This window comes from Pelobates fuscus, chromosome 3 (genome assembly GCF_036172605.1).
Source record: "Pelobates fuscus isolate aPelFus1 chromosome 3, aPelFus1.pri, whole genome shotgun sequence".
NCBI lineage: Eukaryota > Metazoa > Chordata > Amphibia > Anura > Pelobatidae > Pelobates > Pelobates fuscus.
The window spans coordinates 371,608,568-371,630,965 of NC_086319.1; the positions used below are offsets into that span (position 1 = coordinate 371,608,568).

The 22,398-nt window shown below is 40.1% G+C and overlaps 1 protein-coding gene across 1 annotated transcript in view; it reads left to right on the forward strand.

Moving 5' to 3' along the window:
- LOC134601427 (sodium/nucleoside cotransporter 2-like) overlaps positions 1–22,398 on the forward strand; it is a 94,525-nt gene that overhangs the window by 65,962 nt on the left and 6,165 nt on the right. Inside the window, exons 4-16 of the mRNA XM_063445912.1 lie at positions 309–391; positions 1,156–1,247; positions 2,548–2,737; positions 3,596–3,737; positions 5,748–5,861; positions 6,782–6,859; positions 12,337–12,417; positions 12,847–12,927; positions 13,602–13,727; positions 15,189–15,319; positions 17,134–17,302; positions 17,556–17,753; positions 19,056–19,137. Of these exons, the coding sequence (XP_063301982.1) occupies positions 309–391; positions 1,156–1,247; positions 2,548–2,737; positions 3,596–3,737; positions 5,748–5,861; positions 6,782–6,859; positions 12,337–12,417; positions 12,847–12,927; positions 13,602–13,727; positions 15,189–15,319; positions 17,134–17,302; positions 17,556–17,753; positions 19,056–19,137 (1,567 nt within the window). The remainder of the gene's footprint in view (positions 1–308; positions 392–1,155; positions 1,248–2,547; positions 2,738–3,595; positions 3,738–5,747; positions 5,862–6,781; positions 6,860–12,336; positions 12,418–12,846; positions 12,928–13,601; positions 13,728–15,188; positions 15,320–17,133; positions 17,303–17,555; positions 17,754–19,055; positions 19,138–22,398) is intronic.

Here is a 22,398-nt window from a genome sequence, read left to right on the forward strand (position 1 = left end):
ACATATATATATATCCTTTCCCGTGTATTTCACCACCACAGTACTTGCAATTAATAAATTATTAGAAGTTTTTTTGACCAATTAGTAACAAACAATTCACAGATTAAGCTGTGTGCATGATATCTTAGACCAGGCCTGTCCAACCTGCGGCACCCCAGATGTTGCCAAACTACAACTCCCATGATTCTTTCAATGAAACAGATAGACAGGGAATCATGGGAGTTGTAGTTCAGCAACATCTGGGGGGCCGCAGGTTGGACAGCCCTGTCTTGGACCATCAGTGTATCATTAATTAATTACTCTTTAAGGGAGAAGAAGATGGGAGAAAAGAACTTGAATTTGATTCTGTCATCGATGCACCCGAAAATAAAAACAAATCCGGAATTCAAAGGTGAGCGATGATTACAATAAATGCAATGCCTAGGGAGCTTTTAAAAAAATGGTTAGAGTTTTAAAAATGTATATGACATAACAAGGTGTTTCAAGGTGTAAAATGGGAGTCACAATTTTGCTGTGGAAAGCATAGGGTATAAAGCTAGTCCAAAACGTTAATGAAGGAGTTTAAGCATGCGTGGGATAGGCATAAGGTTATCCTAACTATAAGATAAGGCCAGGGACTAATGAAAGTATTTAGAAAACTGGGACGAATGGTTCTTATCTACCATCACCTTCTATGTCAGCAGTTTTGCTAGAGATTGGCAGTTTGTATTTTTTATTTATTCATTCATTCTTTACAAAAAAAAAAGATGTCAGACCAGGTTTCTAGAGATTGCAACGTGCAGAAGATGTGATATCAGAAAACTGGTTCAATATCCATTTGGGTATATATGGATATGTGATAACATTTGTTGGAATGCATCTTCTTAAAAATACCTCCGAGATTTAAAAATAATGTTCCTGTATCTAAATTGGGCATTATGGCACATAGAGTAAGCACAGTTACACCAGGCTACTGTGCTAAACAGAGCATTGCAGGAGGTCCTATAAGTATAAACCGAAAAACAGGGGTTCCCATAATTCCCGGACGCCTTCAATTTGGATGTTTGAAAATTGACTATATATACCGGTATATATATATATATATATAATTGTATCTATGTATATAAACATATATATTTTTTTATTGTACGTTTTTTTTGTCCTTTTCTTTCTCAGTAAAATGTCTAAGCAAATCGATAAAGCTACTCAGTTTGGCAAACGTCACCGAACGGTCTTGAAACTAATTCTTTTCTCAATCCTTGGTGCAGGTAACATAATAGAATTTTCTCAATATCCACCTATAAACAGAACAAAAAAAACACACTTATTTCACATTCTTAGACTGAACTTTTTATTGTAGTATTTTTTATTTAATTTTTTTTCACATTTACCCTGATATAAATGTAAAGCCGTTATAAATTGCAACACGCTTCTCACAAATGTCCTTTGTCACCGCGCAATGTAACATAGGACATGCCTAGTGGTTCTAGCCATAGATTATGTGTAATTGTCCCAAACAGTACTTCTGAAAAAACGCTATTATACTGTGCAACAATGATACAGCAAAGCTTAAGATTAAAGAAAAAGAAAATTGTGGGAATGGTGCTCTGGAATAGATGATTTAAAACAGATAATGTAGTTAAATGAACACTATAGTCACCTAAATTACTTTAGCTTAATAAAGCAGTTTTAGTGTATAGATCATTCCCCTGCAATTTCACTGCTCAATTCACTGTCACTTTGTTTCTGTTTATGCAGCCCTAGCCACACCTCCCCTGGCTATGATTGTCAGAGCCTGCATGGGAAAAAAAAAACTGGTTTCACTTTCAAACAGATGTAATTTACCTTAAATAATTGTATCTCAATCTCTAAATTGAACTTTAATCACATACAGGAGGCTCTTGCAGGGTCTAGCAAGCTATTAACATAGCAGGGGAAAAGAAATTCTTAATTAAACAGAACTTGCAATAAAGAAAACCTAAATAGGGCTCTCTTTACAGGAAGTGTTTATGGAAGGCTGTGCAAGTCACATGCAGGGAGGTGTGACTAGGGTTCATAAACAAAGGGATTTAACTCCTAAATGGCAGAGGATTGAGCAGTGAGGCTGCAGGGGCATGTTCTATACACCAAAACTGCTTCATTAAGCTAAAGTTGTTCAGGTGAGCTTAACAGACCTCCTTTGGCCTTTCTTGGCTATGCCCATGATTGTGTTTTTTGTATGCTTTCTGCTTCCTAAGTACATTTTGTTACCATTTCTCTCAAATGGCCACCATTCTTAATTGGCCCCTTGTGGTCAAAGTTACTATCTACAACAACAAATTCACAGTTCATCTCCTTACTTTAACATCTCTCCTCCTCAACAAAGTCAGCTTGCAACACACAACGCAATTCCATCTCCAATGGCATATTTACATTTTAAATCCCCTTTAGGTTTAGTCTTAATGCCCCTTTTCCAGTTTAAATAGTTAGAAAACAGTTTTTAAAATATTATTTTCAGCAGTTATAATCTAAACGTGTAATTCATGACCAATAATCCACAGTTACTCCGACACATTCCGATTTTCACAGGTTTTCTGGCCTACTTGATCGCCGCCTGTATATTGAATTTCCAGCGAGCTTTGGCCCTGCTTGTTATTACGTGTGTGGTGTTTTTCTTTGTCTGTTATGACCTGCTTAAGAAACTCATTGGAGAGAAGATTGCGAAATTTCTAAGTCCACTCGCAAAATTTTTTAAAAAGTATAGAAGATGGATAAAGTGGTAAGTGCAGCTTACATTTGGTTCTAGTTTTAGATGTATTTAACATTCGTCGTAAAGTTTGTCTGTTGTTGAGCATGTGAATTTTAGTTTACACAATGCTTGTTGAGCTTAGAAAGTAGGGTAGCAAAATTGATCACAGGAACCGCACTCACTCCCAGCGGCCACAGGTGCTCCGGAACAGGACCAGCAATCCCAACACGCGCTTAGGAAGTAGGGTAGGGCCAGCAGCCAAAAACCCAACCAATTTGGATATCAAACTGCATCCCCACACTTTGTTTTATAGTATGAGATGTTATTCATGCTTACTGCCTTTGTAGGCTACTGCCTTTTTAGTTTCGCCTACACTCTTTTCATAGCTCATTCAACTAAAATAGCTCAACCAAATTGTGTGACAAGTCAATAAAATATCCATACATACATTACCCAATACCCAGCCTTTTCATATTCCAAGACGTATTTTACAAGATCCCTACACCAACATCAATGTATAGAGAGGACCAGAAACCAATGATGGCTAAATGCATATATGGTTAAAAGGCTCCAGCATAGCTCCTACCAGGAGGAACTCAGTGGAACATCATGCATACATATATTATTTTACTTTATTTTTCACTTTAATAAATATATCGGGACTTTGTACTAAAGTCACAGTTTTAGTATTTCGAATCTAGAATCTTATCGATATACATCTTGCGGTATCATCTCTGGGTGTTGCTTGTAGTTTTTATTATTGTTGATCGTTTTAAACTGCTTTGTCAGTAATGTTCAGAAATATCTGTTAGTGTAACAGGAATAGCGTTAGATAATAGCGGTCGTTTGTATGTTTCTTTTTCATTGTTTTCTTTCTTATCCTTCCAGGATTTTCTCGTTGTTAGTTCTTGCTGGACTCATCGTTTGGTTGGTGTTGGACACTTCCAAACGACCAGAACAACTGATATCATTTGCTGGAGTCTGCATGTTCGTCATCCTCCTGTTTATTGTATCCAAACACCACCGCGCAGTGAGTGAATATATGTAAATATAAAATGAATAAGAAGCTATGGATGTTTTATTGCAAAATAACTTGCTACATCCCACTGTATAATATTAATGTTATTGTGTCCTGAAGGTGTTGTTTTTTTAAAAAGATCTTTCACTACGGGAAAGAGTACAGCTTAAAGATACTGTTCAACTAACACATTAGATGACTACCCCCATGTGTGCTAAAGGATGTTCTACTTACCTTTATAGCCCTTGCTGCACCTGTCTCTGTGCTCTGATCTCAGCCAATCCAATGCTCCTCCATAGGGAAGTACTGGGAGGCTATTGCGCATGCACTGCAAATCGCTGCTCTGTACCAATCAGCTTCTCCCCATGGATATACATACATTCAATGCATCTCTATTGGGAGCGCCCATCATCTCCATGCTTTGCAATCTTTGCAAGACTGAATATAGGAAGTCCTATAGTCCAAGAATTGTGGAATTTTGGTTTGCTAATTTCTCTTTGGAATTTATTGAGTCAACCTATCTAGTGGATTCCTCCTTAATTATAGTTAATTCACAATTGTTAACAAGACATGTCTTCTTCAAACAATAACCAAAAGAGCAATTTGGGCATCCAAATTTCACCCCACTCATTAATTTTATTCCCTTCTATTTACATTATTCACATTCTCATTTTGTTTCAGTAGCATCTGATTCATTTCGGTCGATCCATTTTTTCTCAAACCTTCAACACTCGTTCATTCAACGTTTTGGCTCGTCTGAATATGGTTCATGAAAAATATCGGGGAAAATTATTTGGATTGGCCAATCAGTATACTGCAAAATATATACCGTACATAATGTTACTATTGTCTTTTGGTTCACTGATAAAGTGAGAAAAAGTAAGAGGGAAAAATGAGGAGGAGCCGTAAAATAACCTATATTTATACAATAGATACATTTATTAAATATATAAGAGATAAATATATACATATTGTTACTTTTTTTCCCCTCTATTGGTCACTTCTAACTTGATTTGTGAATAAAATCAAGATTTATTGGCTGTCCTGACCCCTAGCTATTCTTCATCTTTTTTTTTTTCAACTCTGAATCTTGAAGAACACATGCTCGTCCTGATGTTTTTTCAAAGATGAGCCTAAATTCCCACAAATTGCAATTCGACTGAAACCGATTGCACTAGGCTAGTCACCATGATTGAACACACTTTTTAGAAACACATTTACCCATATTACTGTTATCGGTACAAGATTTGAATAGAATTTTACGCTTTTAGAAATTAACCTGGTTACACCCTCCTGGTTGTCAATCAGACAACAGGTCTTGTTACTTCCTGGTTTGCTTAGCTCAGTGGAGCTAAACTCAAGAGGCAGCAATTGCCCGGAGCACCTGCCATGCAGAGATTTCTTATTGAGTAGCATTCAGAAGTCTGTTATTGGACAGATACAGAAAGTCTGGGCGGGGTTAGAAGGGCGAGGAGCTTGCAAAGTCAGCAGGCATCAACCATCACTCCTTGGTATCATAGAAACTAACAAATACATAAGGTGTTAAAATCCAAGGTTGCCGTCTGTACTCTGAAAACCTGCTCTGTCTGTTTTTTTTTGTTATACTTTCGTTAGAGTATCATTATACATTTAACTTTTTGTATGTAGCCCTGCAGAATTTAACGACGCTCAGTTAATACATTATGACAATCATTTATCAGTACGCATGGCCTTCCCATTCTAATTTATCAACACAGCAGGTGTGTGTCTCTACAGATGGGTCTCGGTTAATAGCTCCAATTCTACTGTACCATGGCTCCATTCTCTGCCTGAGACAGGCTTTCATTTACTGGAGATCTTATGGTGTCTGTGAGGCAACTGATATATCAGATCAGCCTATGCAATCTAAAATGAACCACAGTGCTCAGGTTACAGATCTGACAGAGCAAACATAATTTCACAGTTTTTTGTGTATTTGCCTTTATTTGCCATTTATGACATATTTTAATCCAGAAAGGTGAGATTTGTTAATTTTCTTTCTAGGTATCCTGGCGGGCAGTGTTCTGGGGTATTGGACTTGAATTTGCTTTGGGTCTTTTCATCATACGTACTGAACCAGGGTACCAAGCCTTCAAGTTCCTTGGAGAACAAATTCAGGTAGAATCCCAGTAGAATTTAGCAGTGTTGCAATTTTTCTGACATATCTCAATCTTTAAGGGCACTCATACAACTCATATTTAAACTTGTAGTATATGAAAGTATATGAATAACCAATTGAACACAATCTGTTTGAAGATATTATATAATGCAGTGGACATTATCTTAGTCCAGGGATAGGCAACCTTCGGCACTACAGATGTTTTGGACTACACCTCCCATGATGCTTTGCTAGCATTATGGGTGTAAGAGCATCTTGAGTGCCCAAGGTTGCCTATCCCTGTCTTAGTCCATGAGGCAGGGATAATGTGCCTAATATCACCTAATGATCTAGCTCAAACAGGTTATAGGCTCTGCATGGTTATTGGTAAATGTGTTTAGATTCTTATCTCATTGTAGATAGTGGTGATTGTTGAAAAAAGAATGATGGATTATATCTTTGGTCAAATAATGACTTAAGGAATGATTCATGATTTAACTCCAGTTAGAAGCAAATACATCACATAAATTATACTAGAGCCATCAGCTGTAAACGTACAGGTCTTTTTGTTATTTTTTCAGCAAAGTGAGTGCAAGAAAGAAAGAAATCAGGAATCGTTAACAAAAATCTTAGTTTCTAAATACCAGAAGAAAATCCAACAGTGATCAACCTAGGTATTCGCTAAGGTTAACTTATTGGTTAGGTCCATGGGAATGGATCCGGATTCTAAATTTACTGAAACAAGATGAATTAAATCCAAAATGCTGGTTATTTTCCATTGATCTTTGAGTGATTGTTAGTTTGTGTAGCTTATCGTTCAGAGGTTGATCACAAGCATTGAACGCCGTGTTAGAAGCTGTTGATCCACACATTTCTGATAAAAACAAAGTCAAAAGTTTGGATGGAAAAATAGTAACTTATAACCCTCCCGTGTCTACAGATTTTCCTGAACTACACCACTGCTGGCTCACAGTTTGTATTTGGAGAAGAGCTTATTAAGAATGTGTTTGCTTTCCAGGTCGGTATAAATATATATAAATCAATAAATACTGGGATATGAGGTGACAATTCTTCTCAAGTGCTTACTAGTTGTGGTGTTTTACCGGGTTCTACTTTATGCCAACAGTGTATTGTTACAGTTACATAGCAGCTCAAGTCCTTCAAAGATTACCTTTCATGCATCTGTTCAGCTGTCTGTCAAAGATGGTGAAGAATTTGAAATTGTCTCCAAAAAATATCATTGACTCTATAATGTCAGTCATTTTCCTCTTGGATAAAAAAAACAAACTGATATTGTTTTATGGATCTTCTTTTGTTCAATATATGCTTTATTCATGGGAAGTGTTTCAAACTATGACTGTGGACTATTTGTAGCAAAGAGGGGCTTCCGTTTCTCTTCTGGTTTAGGGTATTTTCTCCCAACAAGGAGCTCGGTGCATTTCCAGGAGAGAAGACTACAACAGTCCATAAACGACTGGCTTTTTGTATCTTTGCGCACTTGTATTCTTAACGCTTTAGTGTTCCTTTAACCCCTTAAGGACACATGACTGTGACATGTCATGATTCCCTTTTATTCCAGAAGTTTGGTCCTTAAGGGGTTAAGGACCCACTGACGTAGCATGGGAACCCAATCTTGGGTCCTGAAACATAGGTTATATACCTGAGCTTGTTTGTAATATAATCTAATATTTCCATATTAGTGATGTCCCGAACGGTTCGCTGGCGAATAGTTCCTGGCGAACATAGCTTGTTCGCGTTCGCCACGGACGGCAAACATATGCGATGTTCGGTCCGCCCCCTATTCGTCATCATTGAGTAAACTTTGACCCTGTATCTCACAGTCAGCAGACACATTCCAGCCAATCAGCAGCAGAACCTTTCTCCCAGACCCTCCCACCTCCTAGACAGCATACAATTTAGATTAATTCTGAAGCTGCATTCTTTTTTTGTGTGTTTGTGTTTATTATACATTATCCTCCATAGCCAGTAACCTGTGTTTATTATACAGTATCCCCCATAGCCAGTAACCTGTGTTTATTATACATTATACCCCCATAGCCAGTAACCTGTGTTTATTATACATTATCCTCCCATAGCCAGTAACCTGTGTTTATTATACATTATCCTCACCATAGCCAGTAACCTGTGTTTATTGTACATTATCCTCCCATAGCCAGTAACCTGTGTTTATTATACATTATCCTCCCATAGCCAGTAACCTGTGTTTATTATACATTATCCCCCCATAGCCAGTAACCTGTGTTTATTATACATTATCCTCCCCATAGCCAGTAACCTGTGTTTATTATACATTATCCCCCCATAGCCAGTAACCTGTGTTTATTATACATTATCCTCCCATAGCCAGTAACCTGTGTTTATTATACATGATCCTTCCTTAGCCAGTAACCTGTGTTTATTATACATTATCCCCCCATAGCCAGTAACCTGTGTTTATTATACATTATCCTCCCATAGCTAGTAACCTGTGTTTATTATACATTATCCCCCCATAGCCAGTAACCTGTGCTTATTATACATTATCCCCCCATAGCCAGTAACCTGTGCTATTATACATTATCCCCCCATAGCCAGTAACCTGTGCTTATTATACATTATCCTCCCATAGCCAGTAACCTGTGTTTATTATACATTATCCCTCCCATAGCCAGTAACCTGTGCTTATTATACATTATCCCCCCCATAGCCAGTAACCTGTGCTATTATACATTATACCCCCCATAGCCAGTAACCTGTGCTTATTATACATTATCCTCCCATAGCCAGTAACCTGTGTTTATTATACATTATCCCTCCCATAGCCAGTAACCTGTGTTTATTATACATTATCCCCCCCATAGCCAGTAACCTGTGTTTATTATACATTATCCTCCCATAGCCAGTAACCTGTGTTTATTATACATTATCCCCCATAGTCAGTAACCTGTGTTTATTATACATTATCCCTCCCATAGCCAGTAACCTGTGTTTATTATACATTATCCCCCCCCATAGCCAGTAACCTGTGTTTATTATACATTATCCTCCCATAGCCAGTAACCTGTGCTTCAGTGGCGTACATACCGGGGTCGCAGGGGTCGCGGCTGCGACCGGGCCCGGCCCACCAGGGGGCCCGGCCGCCCTGCGACCCAGGTATGTACCCACAGGGCCAGCCTCTTCTGCTGGGGGGCCCAGGAGCCGGCCACCTCCGGGCCCCCCGAGGCTGGCCCTGCTGTCACCCAGCTGGCTGGCGGGCGCGCGAGGGAGCACTCTCCTCTGAGTGCTTCCTCTTCAGCTCCCTCGCGCACCGCACTGAAACCGGAGCCGGAAGATGACGTCATCTTCCGGCTCCGGCATCAGTACGCGGCGCGCGAGGGAGCTGAAGAGGAAGCACTCAGAGGAGAGTGCTCCCTCGCGCGCCCGCCAGCCAGCCAGCTGGGTGACAGCAGGGCCAGCAACACCACTGGACCCCAGGGAATCCCCCCAGCTCTCACACAGGTAAGGAGGCTGGGGGGATTAAATTTAAAACAAAAAAAAACAAAACGTGTGATTGTGTTAGTGTGAGTGAGTGTGTTAGTGTGAGTGATTGTGTTAGTGTGAGTGAGTGTGTTAGTGTGAGTGATTGTGTTAGTGTGAGTGATTGTGTTAGTGTGAGTGATTGTGTGTTAGTGTGAGTGTGTTAGTGTTAGTGAGTGTGTGTGTGAGTGTGTTAGTGTGAGTGTGTTAGTGAGTGTGTGTTAGTGAGTGTGTCTGTTACTGAGTATGTTTGTGTGCGTCTGTCTGTCAGTAAATGTGTGAGTCTGTTCATGAGAGTGTGTGTGTGTGTGTCTAAAGCACTTACCTTTCTCCAGAGCCGGGCTCCCTTGGCGCTGGGGATCTCTCCGTCCCGATCCGCCTCTCAGCTCCGAATGCACATGTGTGGCAAGAGCCACGCGCGCATTCAAACCGCCCATAGGAAAGCATTACTCAATGCTTTCCTATGGACGTTCAGCGTCTTCTCACTGTGATTTTCACAGTGAGAATCGCAGAAAATCCTCTAGCGGCTGTCAATGAGACAGCCACTAGAGGCTGGATTAACCCTCAGTGAAACATAGCAGTTTCTCTGAACTGCTATGTTTTCAGCTGCAGGGTTAAAACTAGAGAGACCTGGCACCCAGACCACTTCATTGAGCTGATTTGATCTGGGTGTCTGTAGTGGTCCTTTAAGTGTATGTGTTTATGCATGCACTGGCGTACATACCGCGGTCGCACGGGTCGCAGCCCTGCTACCAGGTGCCCGCCGCCATGTGTTGCGGCCCCAGCCCGCGCAGAGTAAGCGCGGGGGGGGGGCCACGGATCAGTTTTCGCACCGGGGCCCCATGGGTTGTGTGTACGCCACTGCTGTGCTTATTATACATTATCCTCCCATAGCCAGTAACCTGTGTTTATTATACATTATCCCTCCCATAGCCAGTAACCTGTGTTTATTATACATTATCCCCCCCCATAGCCAGTAACCTGTGTTTATTATACATTATCCCCCATAGCCAGTAACCTGTGTTTATTATACATTATCCCCCATAGTCATTTATCGTTGGACCTAAGCAGCATGATGTCTTAGGCCAGCCCAGAGAGTGAGTGAGTGAGTGAATAATATAATATATATGTTCAGAAACATATTAGTAATATATGTAAATCGGGTTCATGCAAAGAGGGTGAAAAGGTATTAAAGAAAAACACACTTATTGCATCAAATTTACAAAGCCAAACTTTTAAAAGCTTTCCACATTTCTTTCTCGGGATGAGGAATGTATCGGTTGTAGACTGAGGATTTCCATCTGACCAATCTTTTAATAATATGCACTGGAGTGTCAGTGTTGAAGGAGACCGAAGCTGCCCCTATTCTAAATGAAAGACCCGAGACATGGATACAACCCAATCTTAGGAGTAGTGTTCTGATGTAGAAGATGAATTTAGCCGTAGTCAGAGGGATTCAGTGAGAGCAGTGGTGAAATGTGTGTGGCATGACTGAGTGTGGGTAAGTAAGTATATTTACTTACTGAGTGTGGGTAAAAAGTATATTTTAACTGGGCACTAGTTCTAGGTGGGTTAAAGTGGTATAGCGGATGTATGAGTAGTTTGGTTCGTTTTAGAGGTTTGTGGAGAAAGTATATAGTGATCATGATTTTTAGCGATATCCAATATTTTTAAGGTGGTCTCAAACAAACATAAAATGCTAGATAAAATTTGTGGGAATATCGAATAACCGTGTACAGTAAATCAGAGAGGGCTCAGAATATCGAACCATCGATCGGTAACCTGGATGAAGTAGGGGGCCTATCTGTTTTATTAAATACGCGGTAATATGCTTTTAATGGGATAGGACGTTAGGAAAGGTGTGTGATTGGAATAAGTGGTTGTGGCTGTATTTACCTTATCCTGGGACCGAACTGGCTCCTAAGCTTGAGCCGCACGTTGCTGGATCACTCCTGCCTCCACACGAGCCGCATGTGGCTTGATCTCCTCTTCTGACTTAGCCGCGTGCACTGACCGCAGTGATTGGTCACATGGCCCATCTGGCACTAGGAGCACACAAGCTCGCTCATAAAGGGGCAGTGGGAGCCAAAAGTTGATTCAGGCTCCCATTGGCCCACGTCATTCCAGCACCCCCACACACGAACGTTTTGGGGGCGTAGGCATGACGTGGGCCAATCACTGGTGTAACAGTAGTGTACATGAAAAAAAAACTAGAAATTTGACTGTGAAATAATAGCAGTCAGTTTCCTTCACACGTGTGCGTTTCAGGGCCTGCCAGGGCACACAGTGCAACTCATATCTGGTGTAACAGTAGTGTACATTTAAAAAAATAATACAGGGGGCTTGTTGTCACCTTTCGGGGACCCTTGGTGTTGTACGTGGCTGGGTGGAGGAAGAGACCTTCAATGACATCAGTGAGGACAAGGAACGGGACATGGCTAGCTTGGTATCCAACCTTGTGCAAATGGGGAGTTTGCAGTTGTGCAAATGGACTGTTTGCGGTTGTTTGCGGTGCGTTAAACGGGGAGTTTGGTCTGTCACTGTGAAGCGGGCGTAACCCTTACACTACCTGATCGATACAACATCATACCTGATGTTTTAAAGCACGTTATTCCAAACAATTTAGGAATGTTAGGTGATTTATGCCCTTTATGGATTAAAACCAGACTCTGCATCAACTATGTAATTTTCCATGGGAGTTTTGCCATGGATCCCTCTCCGGCATGCCACAGTCCAGGTGTTAGTCCCCTTGAAACAACTTTTCCATCACTATTGTGGCCAGAAAGAGTCCCTGTGGGTTTTAAAATTCGCCTGCCTATTGAAGTCTATGGCAGTTCGCCCGTTCGCGAACATTTGCGGAAGTTCGCGTTCGCCGTTCGCGAACAGAAAATTTTATATTCGCGACATCACTTTAGTATAATTAAACATCTTTGTAATATTGAATGATCCATTACATTTTTAGTATCTCTTCTTTCTCAGGCTCTTCCCATTGTGGTCTTCTTCAGCTGTGTGATGTCCGTTCTCTACTACATAGGGATCATGCAGTATGTCATTGTTAAGGTATGCTATGGCTTTATCAGCAAATTGATATATCATCTTTTAATCTGCTACATGCTTCTGTTATATGTTTCACAAACTAGACATGCATAGTAATGTTATCTAGCAAATGAAAAATGATTACGTTTAGAACTCAAAGAGAAAAATTATTATTTGCCACCAGCAAGTTTCTCTCTTATTGTTACGAATAAGGTGTTAGAGTAAGCTGCCAAATTTAGACCAACATCTCGTGATGGAAAAACAACCTTCAGTTTGCTAAAAAGGCCATTTTTCCAACTCCAATATTTTGGTCCTTGTCGGTATCTTGCTATGCATTCATTTTTTCACGTTAATAATTTTGTTTCGGTTTATTTCGAGTATCAGCCATTTGTGCCTCCTACCTTGATGAGTTATACTTGTATTAAGGTAAATTATCTTTCTTTGATCTTCCAGATTTCCTGGCTGATGCAGGTTACGATGGGTACCACTGCTACAGAAACATTGAGTGTTGCTGGGAATATTTTCGTGGGACAGGTAATTGGGGCATGACCCTATTGCACAGCTCTGCTGTACATGTTGGCACTATATAAATCATTGTAATTAACCCAATGAAAAAGAAAACCATTGGATTCTAACAAAACACAATGATATAGTGGAGCAGCAGGTGACAAGTGCCCTGGCCCAACAAGCTTACAATCTAAAGGATTATATGTAGGTATGTAGGTGTTTTCCTATGGATATGCAGGAGGGCAGCATGCTATGGACATGTGATCTAGAACAATATTGCATTTGCAGAACATCAATTGTTACAGACAAAGTTTAAACTCACATCACTGATGATATTTCTTTGGAACCTGGTTTTAAATTCTAACACATACAAAGATTTTGAGCTCCTAGAAGGTGTGATCAATTTTACAAAATAGAAACATTTGGAGGATCCAAATAATTTCCTTTAACCCCTTAAGGACACATGACATGTGTGACACGTCATGATTCCCTTTTATTCCAGAAGTTTGGTCCTTAAGGGGTTAATAGTCCCCTTTCATCCAGCTTCACCTGACAGTATACTCTGTGAATTATCAGGGAATTATTAGTGACGTTAGAATCCCAGCTTTCTGTTTATCTGTATGTATGTCGTGCATGTATGTATGTATGTACATGTGTGTACACGTCATGTGTTACAAAGAAATTGTTCCTTTTTTTCCCAGACTGAAGCTCCTCTCCTTATCCGTCCTTATCTGCCACAAATGACTAAATCTGAAATCCATGCTGTGATGACAGGGGGCTTTGCAACCATTGCTGGAAGTGTGATGGGAGCCTACATCTCCTTTGGGGTACAATGCTCTCTAAGCGATTTTCTAAACATTCCGTTACTGTTATTTTTTTAGTTTTATTAGGATCCTTAGTCATGGCAATTAATTGGCACTCAATTCTATTGTAAGTATGAAATGAGAAGTGGGAGTTAGCATTGCTGATTAAAAACTACAATATGACACATATTGTAATGTTTAAGTGACTTAAAACTGAATTGAAAAATGTAGGCAAAAACAGCCAAGCCATGACCATAGCAGATATGGAGAATTTTTCAATTCTATTTCAGATGAAAAAAAATTATCATTTTTTTTGCCCGCTGTTTAGTGACTATACCACCATAGTCTTCATATATCACCCTACAGCAGTTAACCTTTTCTAACAAAAGGGGAATATATTAGAGCATAGATTATACACGTTCTGTTTTTTGTGAACCCTGAAACCTACAGCAATGCCCTCTGTGCTATCTAGTAATATTAGTTTGGAGTTAGACGACACTGATGCTACATCCTATGTGTGTTTGATTCACCTATTACTGTGTCTTTGTCTTGGTTCCAGATGTTAATAATATAAATAATATAATAATATAGATTTAGATTCATTAAAGGGACACTCTGGGTGCCAATACAACTTTAATGCATTTGATAGGTTTTGGCCTCATTAATATGTTGTATTTTGTTGCACAAAAGGGAATACGCAAGCTAGCACTATTAACAGGTATGCATGTGTTCTTAAAGGAAGACTATAGTGTCAGGAACACAAACCTGTATTCCTGGCACTATAGTGTTAAACTAACTATTTAGGTCACTGGCCCCTGTTAAATCTCAGTAAAAAGGTTTAAAATTCACCTATTTTCCCACGCCACTCTGGTCTTGCTGCGTCTGGCTCTGCCTGTTCCTGCCTCCTTGGCTGAGATCAGCAAACTTGATAATCCCAGCCAATTAAATCCTTTCTTATAGGAAAGTATTGGGAGGCTATTGCACATAGGCAACAAAACACTGCATTGTCTGAGTGACTGCCACTAGAGATGTTCCTAGGCAGTAATGTAAACATGGGCTTTTCTCTGAAAAGGCAGTTTATACATTGAAAAGCCTGCAGGCACAGGCTATAGATACCACAATGACTACATTAAGCTGTAGTGGTTCTGGTGAATACAGTGTCCCTTTAAGAATAGTGTTACAAAATAAAACATGATACATTGTTAGATCATCTAAGTGATACTGTGCCAGTAATGCTATCTTTAGTCTGGTTTTGGGCATCCATAACATGTTAAATTAATTAAACACATTTTCATATCTGAATGGAGAGAAATGAGAGCCATAACATTCAATAGACTCCTTACTATCTCTCTTGCACTGTTTATTTCATTACTCCTGGGTCCATGTTTACAACTCTGTTTTTTTTTGTGGCTTTCCATTAATTTACTAATCTATAGTTATTTATAAGTTGTATATTGCTCATAAAGAGACATGCTATCATTACAGATTGATCCGTCTTCGCTGATTGCAGCCTCTGTCATGGCTGCCCCCTGTGCTCTTGCCCTATCCAAGCTGGTCTATCCCGAGACTGAGGAATCAAAGTTCAAAAGTGAAGAAGGAGTCATCCTTGAAAAAGGGTAATTGGTTGTGAAGCCAGCTAATTCGGCCTCAAAAACTCCTATCACAATACGGCTAATCACAAGCACTGGGCTGAAGAATTGTATCTATTTTTTTTTATACACAGGTTTTACTTTTGTTTCATGTACAATCTTTTTATTATTACATGTTTTCTATTTTATAATTCTTTTAAAAACTATCTGATGCATCTTATTACCCTCACATACTGCAGCTCACTTTTACATTTACTGGGCAAACTCGGTTTATGATCATCTATATAACTGTGAACAAGCTGTAGAACGAGAAGAGACTATAATTAAGTTCCAGTGATTTATGTGATACATGTCCATCATATTTAGACAGAGGGTGATTTGTTATTAGGGGATCAATGAGAATCCTTGCTAGCTTTCTGCTTGTCTGGGGGGACATCCTGACCCCTTATGGTTATTTTGTGGTCCTAGGAACTTGGGGAACTGGGTTTCTTTCCATGCTTGTCACAATCATATAGTAAGTCGTTAATCTCTAAAATAGCAGTTACTGTTGTTACCAGCAGTTTCTATGCTACAAAACTTATCATTTAGTGGCTGGTAATTTATGACCGCAAAATCCTTTAATCTCTCCCACCGAGATTAATAGTAGATGATAAAACACTAAGTACTTGCTGGTTTCCATGTTAGATGGATCAAAATTACCACCTGTCGCAATCGAACTACAAATTTCATTTGCTTCATGTAGGTGTAAAAAGTTAAGTTAATGAGTGCAAACTCTCATTACATCCCATATTAAAAAATATATACATACGGTATATTTATTCTAAATTTAAGTACAATAAGCACTTAGCATGACATGTGTAGTTTTCAATAAATACTTTTGAAATTTGACAAGTGACGTGTACCGAAACACTAAGTGCAGTTCACTCAGGTCATCGCAGGTGACGTGCACATGTGCTGAGCCAACTTTTATAGTGTCATAGTGGAGTTACTATGGTCATATAATTTGGTAAGTGCACCTTTTTATTGATGATTGTAAAATGGGTAATGGTAACTGGTAGTCGGGATTAGAATTTAAACAAAGGAAAGGAAAACTGCTGGGATTTTTTTTTATCTGCAAACATTTATTGGCCGTTAGTATTAGCATTATCCTAATTGCTGATTTTTAATCCCAATGCATTTGGAGGGACACTATAGGCAGCCAGACCACTTCAGCTCATTGAAGTGGTCTGGGTGCAATGACCCTGTCAGTTGAACCCTGCATTTGTAATTATTGCAGTTATTGATAAACTGCAATAATTACGTTTGAGGGTTAACTCCACCTTCAGTGGCTGTCTATTAGACAGCCACTAGAGGTGCTTCTGGGTCTTTAGGCCACTTTTGGTCGCCTAAATGACACTGGACGTCCTCACGCTATGCATGAGGGCATTCAGTGTCAGCTAAAACCCCATAGGAAAGCATTGATTCAATGCTTTCCTATTGGTTAGTCCGAATGCAATCGCAACGATCTCCGCACATGCACATTAGGTCCCCAATGTCGGCTGACGGAGGCAGAGCTGGACCCAGTGCTGAGGGAAATCAGTTCTGGATTGAAGTAAGTGACAAAATATAAGTTTGTATTCCTAGCACTATAGTTTCCCTTTAACTTCATTTTGTTTGTGTGTGTAGGTTGATATTGTGTAGCTACCTCCGGTAAGATGCATTCAATAAATACATATTTAGCAAATTGCTGCGATCACGTCTTGCTACTTTTCAGTTCTAGTGACATTGATTGTAAATATAATGTTACCTTCCGCCACGAACAGAAACTATTTCTAACATGACACGCACTGGTATTATTTCAGAGAAGAGAGGAACTTGTTAGAAGCTGCCAGTAATGGAGCATCTGCCTCTGTGGGGCTAGTAGCCAACATCGCAGCCAACCTGATCGCATTTATTGCTTTGCTTCAGTTTGTTAATGCTGCCTTCTCGTGGCTGGGAGGAATGGTCAATTACCATGAGCTCACTTTACAGGTGAGAAAACGGAAGTCGTTAACTTTAAAAATGGCAACATGGAACTTGAAAATTAATTAACTAAGAGATATACTATATATATATATATATGTGACCTAGCAACAAAAAGTGTCATTTATCGTGTTCCCTTTAAGGATTTTCCTTTTCTTAGTGCATATATACAGCCCAAATACGTTCTATGTATAATTAAATACAAGGTCTTCACAGTATCTCTCTATTAATAGTTGTTGTTTGATTAATTCTCCATCGCTAGCTGATCCTCTCCTACATCTTCATGCCCATCGCATTCATGATGGGTGTGGATTGGAATGAAGCCGACATGGTTGGGGAGTTGCTGGGAACCAAGATCATTCTAAATGAATTTGTGGCTTACCAAAGACTGGCGGAGTATAAGAGCCTCCGACTGAAAGGTGTTGAAGAATTTATTGATGGACAAAAGCAGTGGATATCGGCAAGTAGACTGTATTTAAAAAACAAACAAACTGCATGTTCTCTTTACTTTATCTTTCCCGCCCAGTCTTGGATATCTCCACCATCCTCTACGAAAACAGAAAACAAGTACCTTGGTAACATAAAACATGTAACAATATCAAGAATCTAAAGAACAAAAGAATCCTTGCAGAAGTCTACAAAGGTTAAAATAAGGGAGATCTTTGGTAATAAATCTGAAGAAAAAAGTTACTTAATGTACACCTTGCCCAGAAGTTATATTTTTATAGTCTTTTTGGTGCCTATGACTAACAAGGAAGCCCCTGCCAAATACACAGAATTTATGTTGCATCCCCAAAGAAGCACCATATCAAAATAAGGCCTCGATTTTATTCTATCGACTGATAATTTATGGAATTTTTACTGGATTTAATGTGGGGCAAAAATCCTCTAATAAATGAGGTTATGAAGATACATTTTCTGAGTTTTAATCACTTACCATGCTAGTCATTAAAAAAATAAATGAAAGAAAAGCCAATCATTACTTCATCAGTATGACCCCCATATTAGTAAAATTGAGGTTTTGAAACATGCCATGTCGTTGGTGAGGGCATGTCCACTAAAAGGCGAGCAGCCAGTGGCTGATAACTGTAATAAATGACTAGCGACTGAGCAACTGTTAATGGTAAACCGTTGTTAACATACTGTGCCAGGTCCCCCATGCCCTTACCTGTGGGCATTGGATGGGGGTTCCAATTATAATAAAGCGGGGGGAACATAGTGTCCCCCTCAGCTCCCCATTGGTACTCTAATGTAATTATTAACCTGGAGATCTATTGTCATCTCCCCCAGTCCACAGCAATTGGCGACTGGTGGGGCTCTGATAATTATAATAAATTAATCGCCAATCTGATATTTTCTATGTTAAATATAGATATTAGACTCGATATGCTAACCAATATTTATCGGCTTCTGAAAAGCCTTTAACATCTTTAACAGCTAGATCTATCTAAACCAATGAAATGCTTATTTGGATTCTATTAACTGCCGATAAAACATATCGTCTTCAATTAAATCAATGCCTAGGCAACAAAAAACACAGCTGCCTTTTTTCCATTAGAAAAATTATCCTTACGACTCACTGAATGAAACACAACTTATGTAAGAATATCATAAAATATCTATTTTACATTTTCTAATATCCATGAAAAAATAAATATTTAATAATCAAGCGCTCAGTGCGGCTGAGAAAGCTATAAATTGTGGTTTGAAATATCGACTTTCTATGTCTCTCATTTTTTTTTCTTTCTTCTGTTATTTGCAGGAACGAGCTGAAGTCATCTCCACGTTTGCCCTTTGTGGGTTTGCTAATGTCAGCTCCATTGGAATCATGTTGGGGGGACTGTGTAAGTACTCTGTGTTGTGCATGTATAGATGGACTATGTAGTAGCTGTATATTGTGCTTCTATCGATGGGCTGCATTAGCGCTTTGTGTTTTCTTACTACAAATAGGCCAAATAAGTGATATGCGTTACTATAGCTGTACTCTGTAAGTGGTTTGTGTTTATTTTGTCCCACCCTACGTCTTTGCCAATTGAACAAATACGTTTTTTTAATTATAGTTTCTAGCAATTAGTGCAGAGAAATACAGACTAAGGTCAAGGCGTCTTAACAGCATTATTGGCCCCCGGGGCAAAGCAGTGCACTGGGGCCCGGCCTACACAACCACTCACAGGAATAAAAATGTAAATTATCGATAGCATTAAGCTTATGTTTGCTGGTATCTCCAACAAAATCAGCGTTTAAACATTAAGAAACATGCTGTACTGCAGAAATTAATCCACACAAACGTTTGGACAATATAACATAAACCATTGAAAACAAGAAATTAAACATTAAAATGGCACTCATGCTGACTGGCAGGCTGAAAGGAAGCATGCTTCAAGAGCTCCTGGGCTCCACACGACAAAACTCCTCATAAATTAAGCCAGCCAGCAGTTTACACCACAAAATATAGCACACATCACAGCAGAGAGCATGACAAACCGATTGACACCAAAACTGATGCCGGTTTGGTAGGTGCCGCCGCGCTGACACTCGGTGCGGCCTACCAGCACTTCTGGTGCCAGAGGGACGGCCGCTCTCAGGGCGCTAAATAAGACTAGTCAAGCGGACTTTTGCACCTGCCCCCCCCCTTTTGGACCGGCGGGGGTCATCCCGGTCCCAGGAAAACACACACCAATACCTCCTGTACCTAGCATTGACGAGCGCCAAGCGAGAGATATGGCGATGGCTGCAGGAGCTCCCCCAGCCGACGCCTACATCGACTTATTCTTAGCCCGACTGGACTATCACTTCGCCAACTTTTGGGCTAATCTGGAGGCTAAGCAACAGCCTCAGCAAACGTGTGATCCGACCACAGCCAGGTCTCCGACCCAGCAGCCTGACAAGCACCAGACCGCCTTACAGGCGAAACTCCTGTGCACTCCGCTAAGCCAGCACCAAACCCGCTCACTGCAGCAGAAGGCAGAGGGGGGGAACACCGCTGATGGCAACCAAACATCTGCACCAGCCTACACCAGCCTAAATCTAAAGCTGTTCACAAGATGCTGCCGCAACTTCAGGGCTTACACGCAATGTGCCCGCTCTACGAGACTCTGTACAAACGAGGCAGACATCAAGAAGGTACCGGAGCACTGGCCGTTTAGGGCGCACGGGACATGCTGCAGCGGGAAACCGGAACAAGGCCCATGGTGCCGGGGCACTGACTCCCACAGCATCTCAGGATGATGACTCCCTGCAGCGGCAGCCCACGTCGCAGTGTGGCGAATACACACAAGCAGCACTCCGCACCGGCGAAACTCCACCAGCGGGGAATCACCTACCGAGAGCTTTGCAGCCTCTCCCCAAGCTGGGAATCGGATGAGGGCGCAGAGAGATCACGGACGCTATGGTGCGCATCGTGGTGAAATCACCAACATAAGAATTACCCACACTCACATAATGCGGGACTCCCGTACTAACCCTCACTTTCGAGACTTAGCATGTTAAGTTTGTTTAGTTTGCTTTCATTTTATTATTTTAAAGCCAAGTATGACCGTATAACTAATAAGCTTAGCCTTTATTGTATGCATATTCTTAAAGCCAACTCACAAATACAACAAGGTTCTCAACATGTTCCCCCTCAAGTGAGAATAGGTATTACAAAGTCAATACGCTACGCCCACACTATTAATGCATGTATCGAACCTTGCTTCACAGGTGACCCCTGGTGTACCTTATAATTACTCACTAAGCATATCTGGGTATAACCCTGCTCATCCTCACGCAAGTTACACAGATTAACCCTCTGAGTTATTCAATACTATGCTATGTACAAATAGACCTAACCTACGGGGCCTTGTTGTACTCCACGCTTAGTTACACAAAAGTTTAGCTGCTCAAACTTTTGAAGCAATATCGGCTAGACCAGCTACACTACTTACCCCAGCCGCCATCAAATGTTCGAGAAACTTAGAAAATATGGCGGTAACTGCTTGCGGCTAAATGGCCATTAACCATACACTACACGCAGTCTGATTGAATGTTGCTAATATGCATCTGTTATTATAGCCTGCCACCTCTCATAAATATAAAATGTGCTGTTTTATCTGTCATGACATTGTTTGCTGTTGAACTGCTTGTCATCGCTGTTGTGGCGTTACAAGCTTATCTGTTATTCTACGCACAAGAAAAATAAAGAATTAAAAAAAATAAAAAAATGGTACTCATTTGCTAAATCATACATTGATCAAATCAAATTATGTACAATTAGTACATGCGCATTGTTTTCGCCAAGGACAAGATATGTATTCGCAAAAGAAAGACCACATGTACAGAACAGATAACAGCTGATACCCAGGTGATTAAACCACCTAATAAAGAGGGTTTAAAGGTTCTGAATAAATCTTTCATAATAACATACTAAGAGGTTGGCAAGCGTACGGGGCCCCTATGTTTATGGTGCCCCTGGGCAACAGCCTAGCGTGCCCATGCATTAAGATGGCTCTGACTGAGGCGACCTTGGATTGGTACAAATGAAGACGATTTATAAGATCACTTTTGCCAGGAGCTTCCATCCTCTGTTACATTTAAGCCTCCAAAAGCTGACAACAGTATATTTTTATACTCCTTGTAAAGGGTTGTTACAGGGATATATTTATTGTGAGAACACATTAATAAACAAGGCAGCATGTGGCTGTAAAAAGATGACAGTAGATATGTGGTTTTAAGTAATGTCAGCTTGTGGCTTAACTTAGTGGGTTTGGCAAGTTAAATTCACTATGTGTGTTTTAGCTTTCATTTTAGGTATTTAAACTATAAACGACAGTTACTTTATAAAGACTTTTGTTTGAAGAAAATACAGTACTTGTAACTCCCTTTGGAATTATGATTATTGATATTTCTAAAGTGCCAAAATATTATCTAGCGCAGTGCAATCGGGAAAAATGGACACTACAGTATAGACAAACCAATACAAAAAGAATAGCGGACCTTACCAGTGAGTTTAAATCTAGTATTTACAGTCCTCTCATGCAAAGTACTGAGCTAGATAACTCATGAGCTTACAATTTAACAATGGAATGATGGAGACTTGCAACAGTAAGGAGCAGGGGGAGATTTGGAGG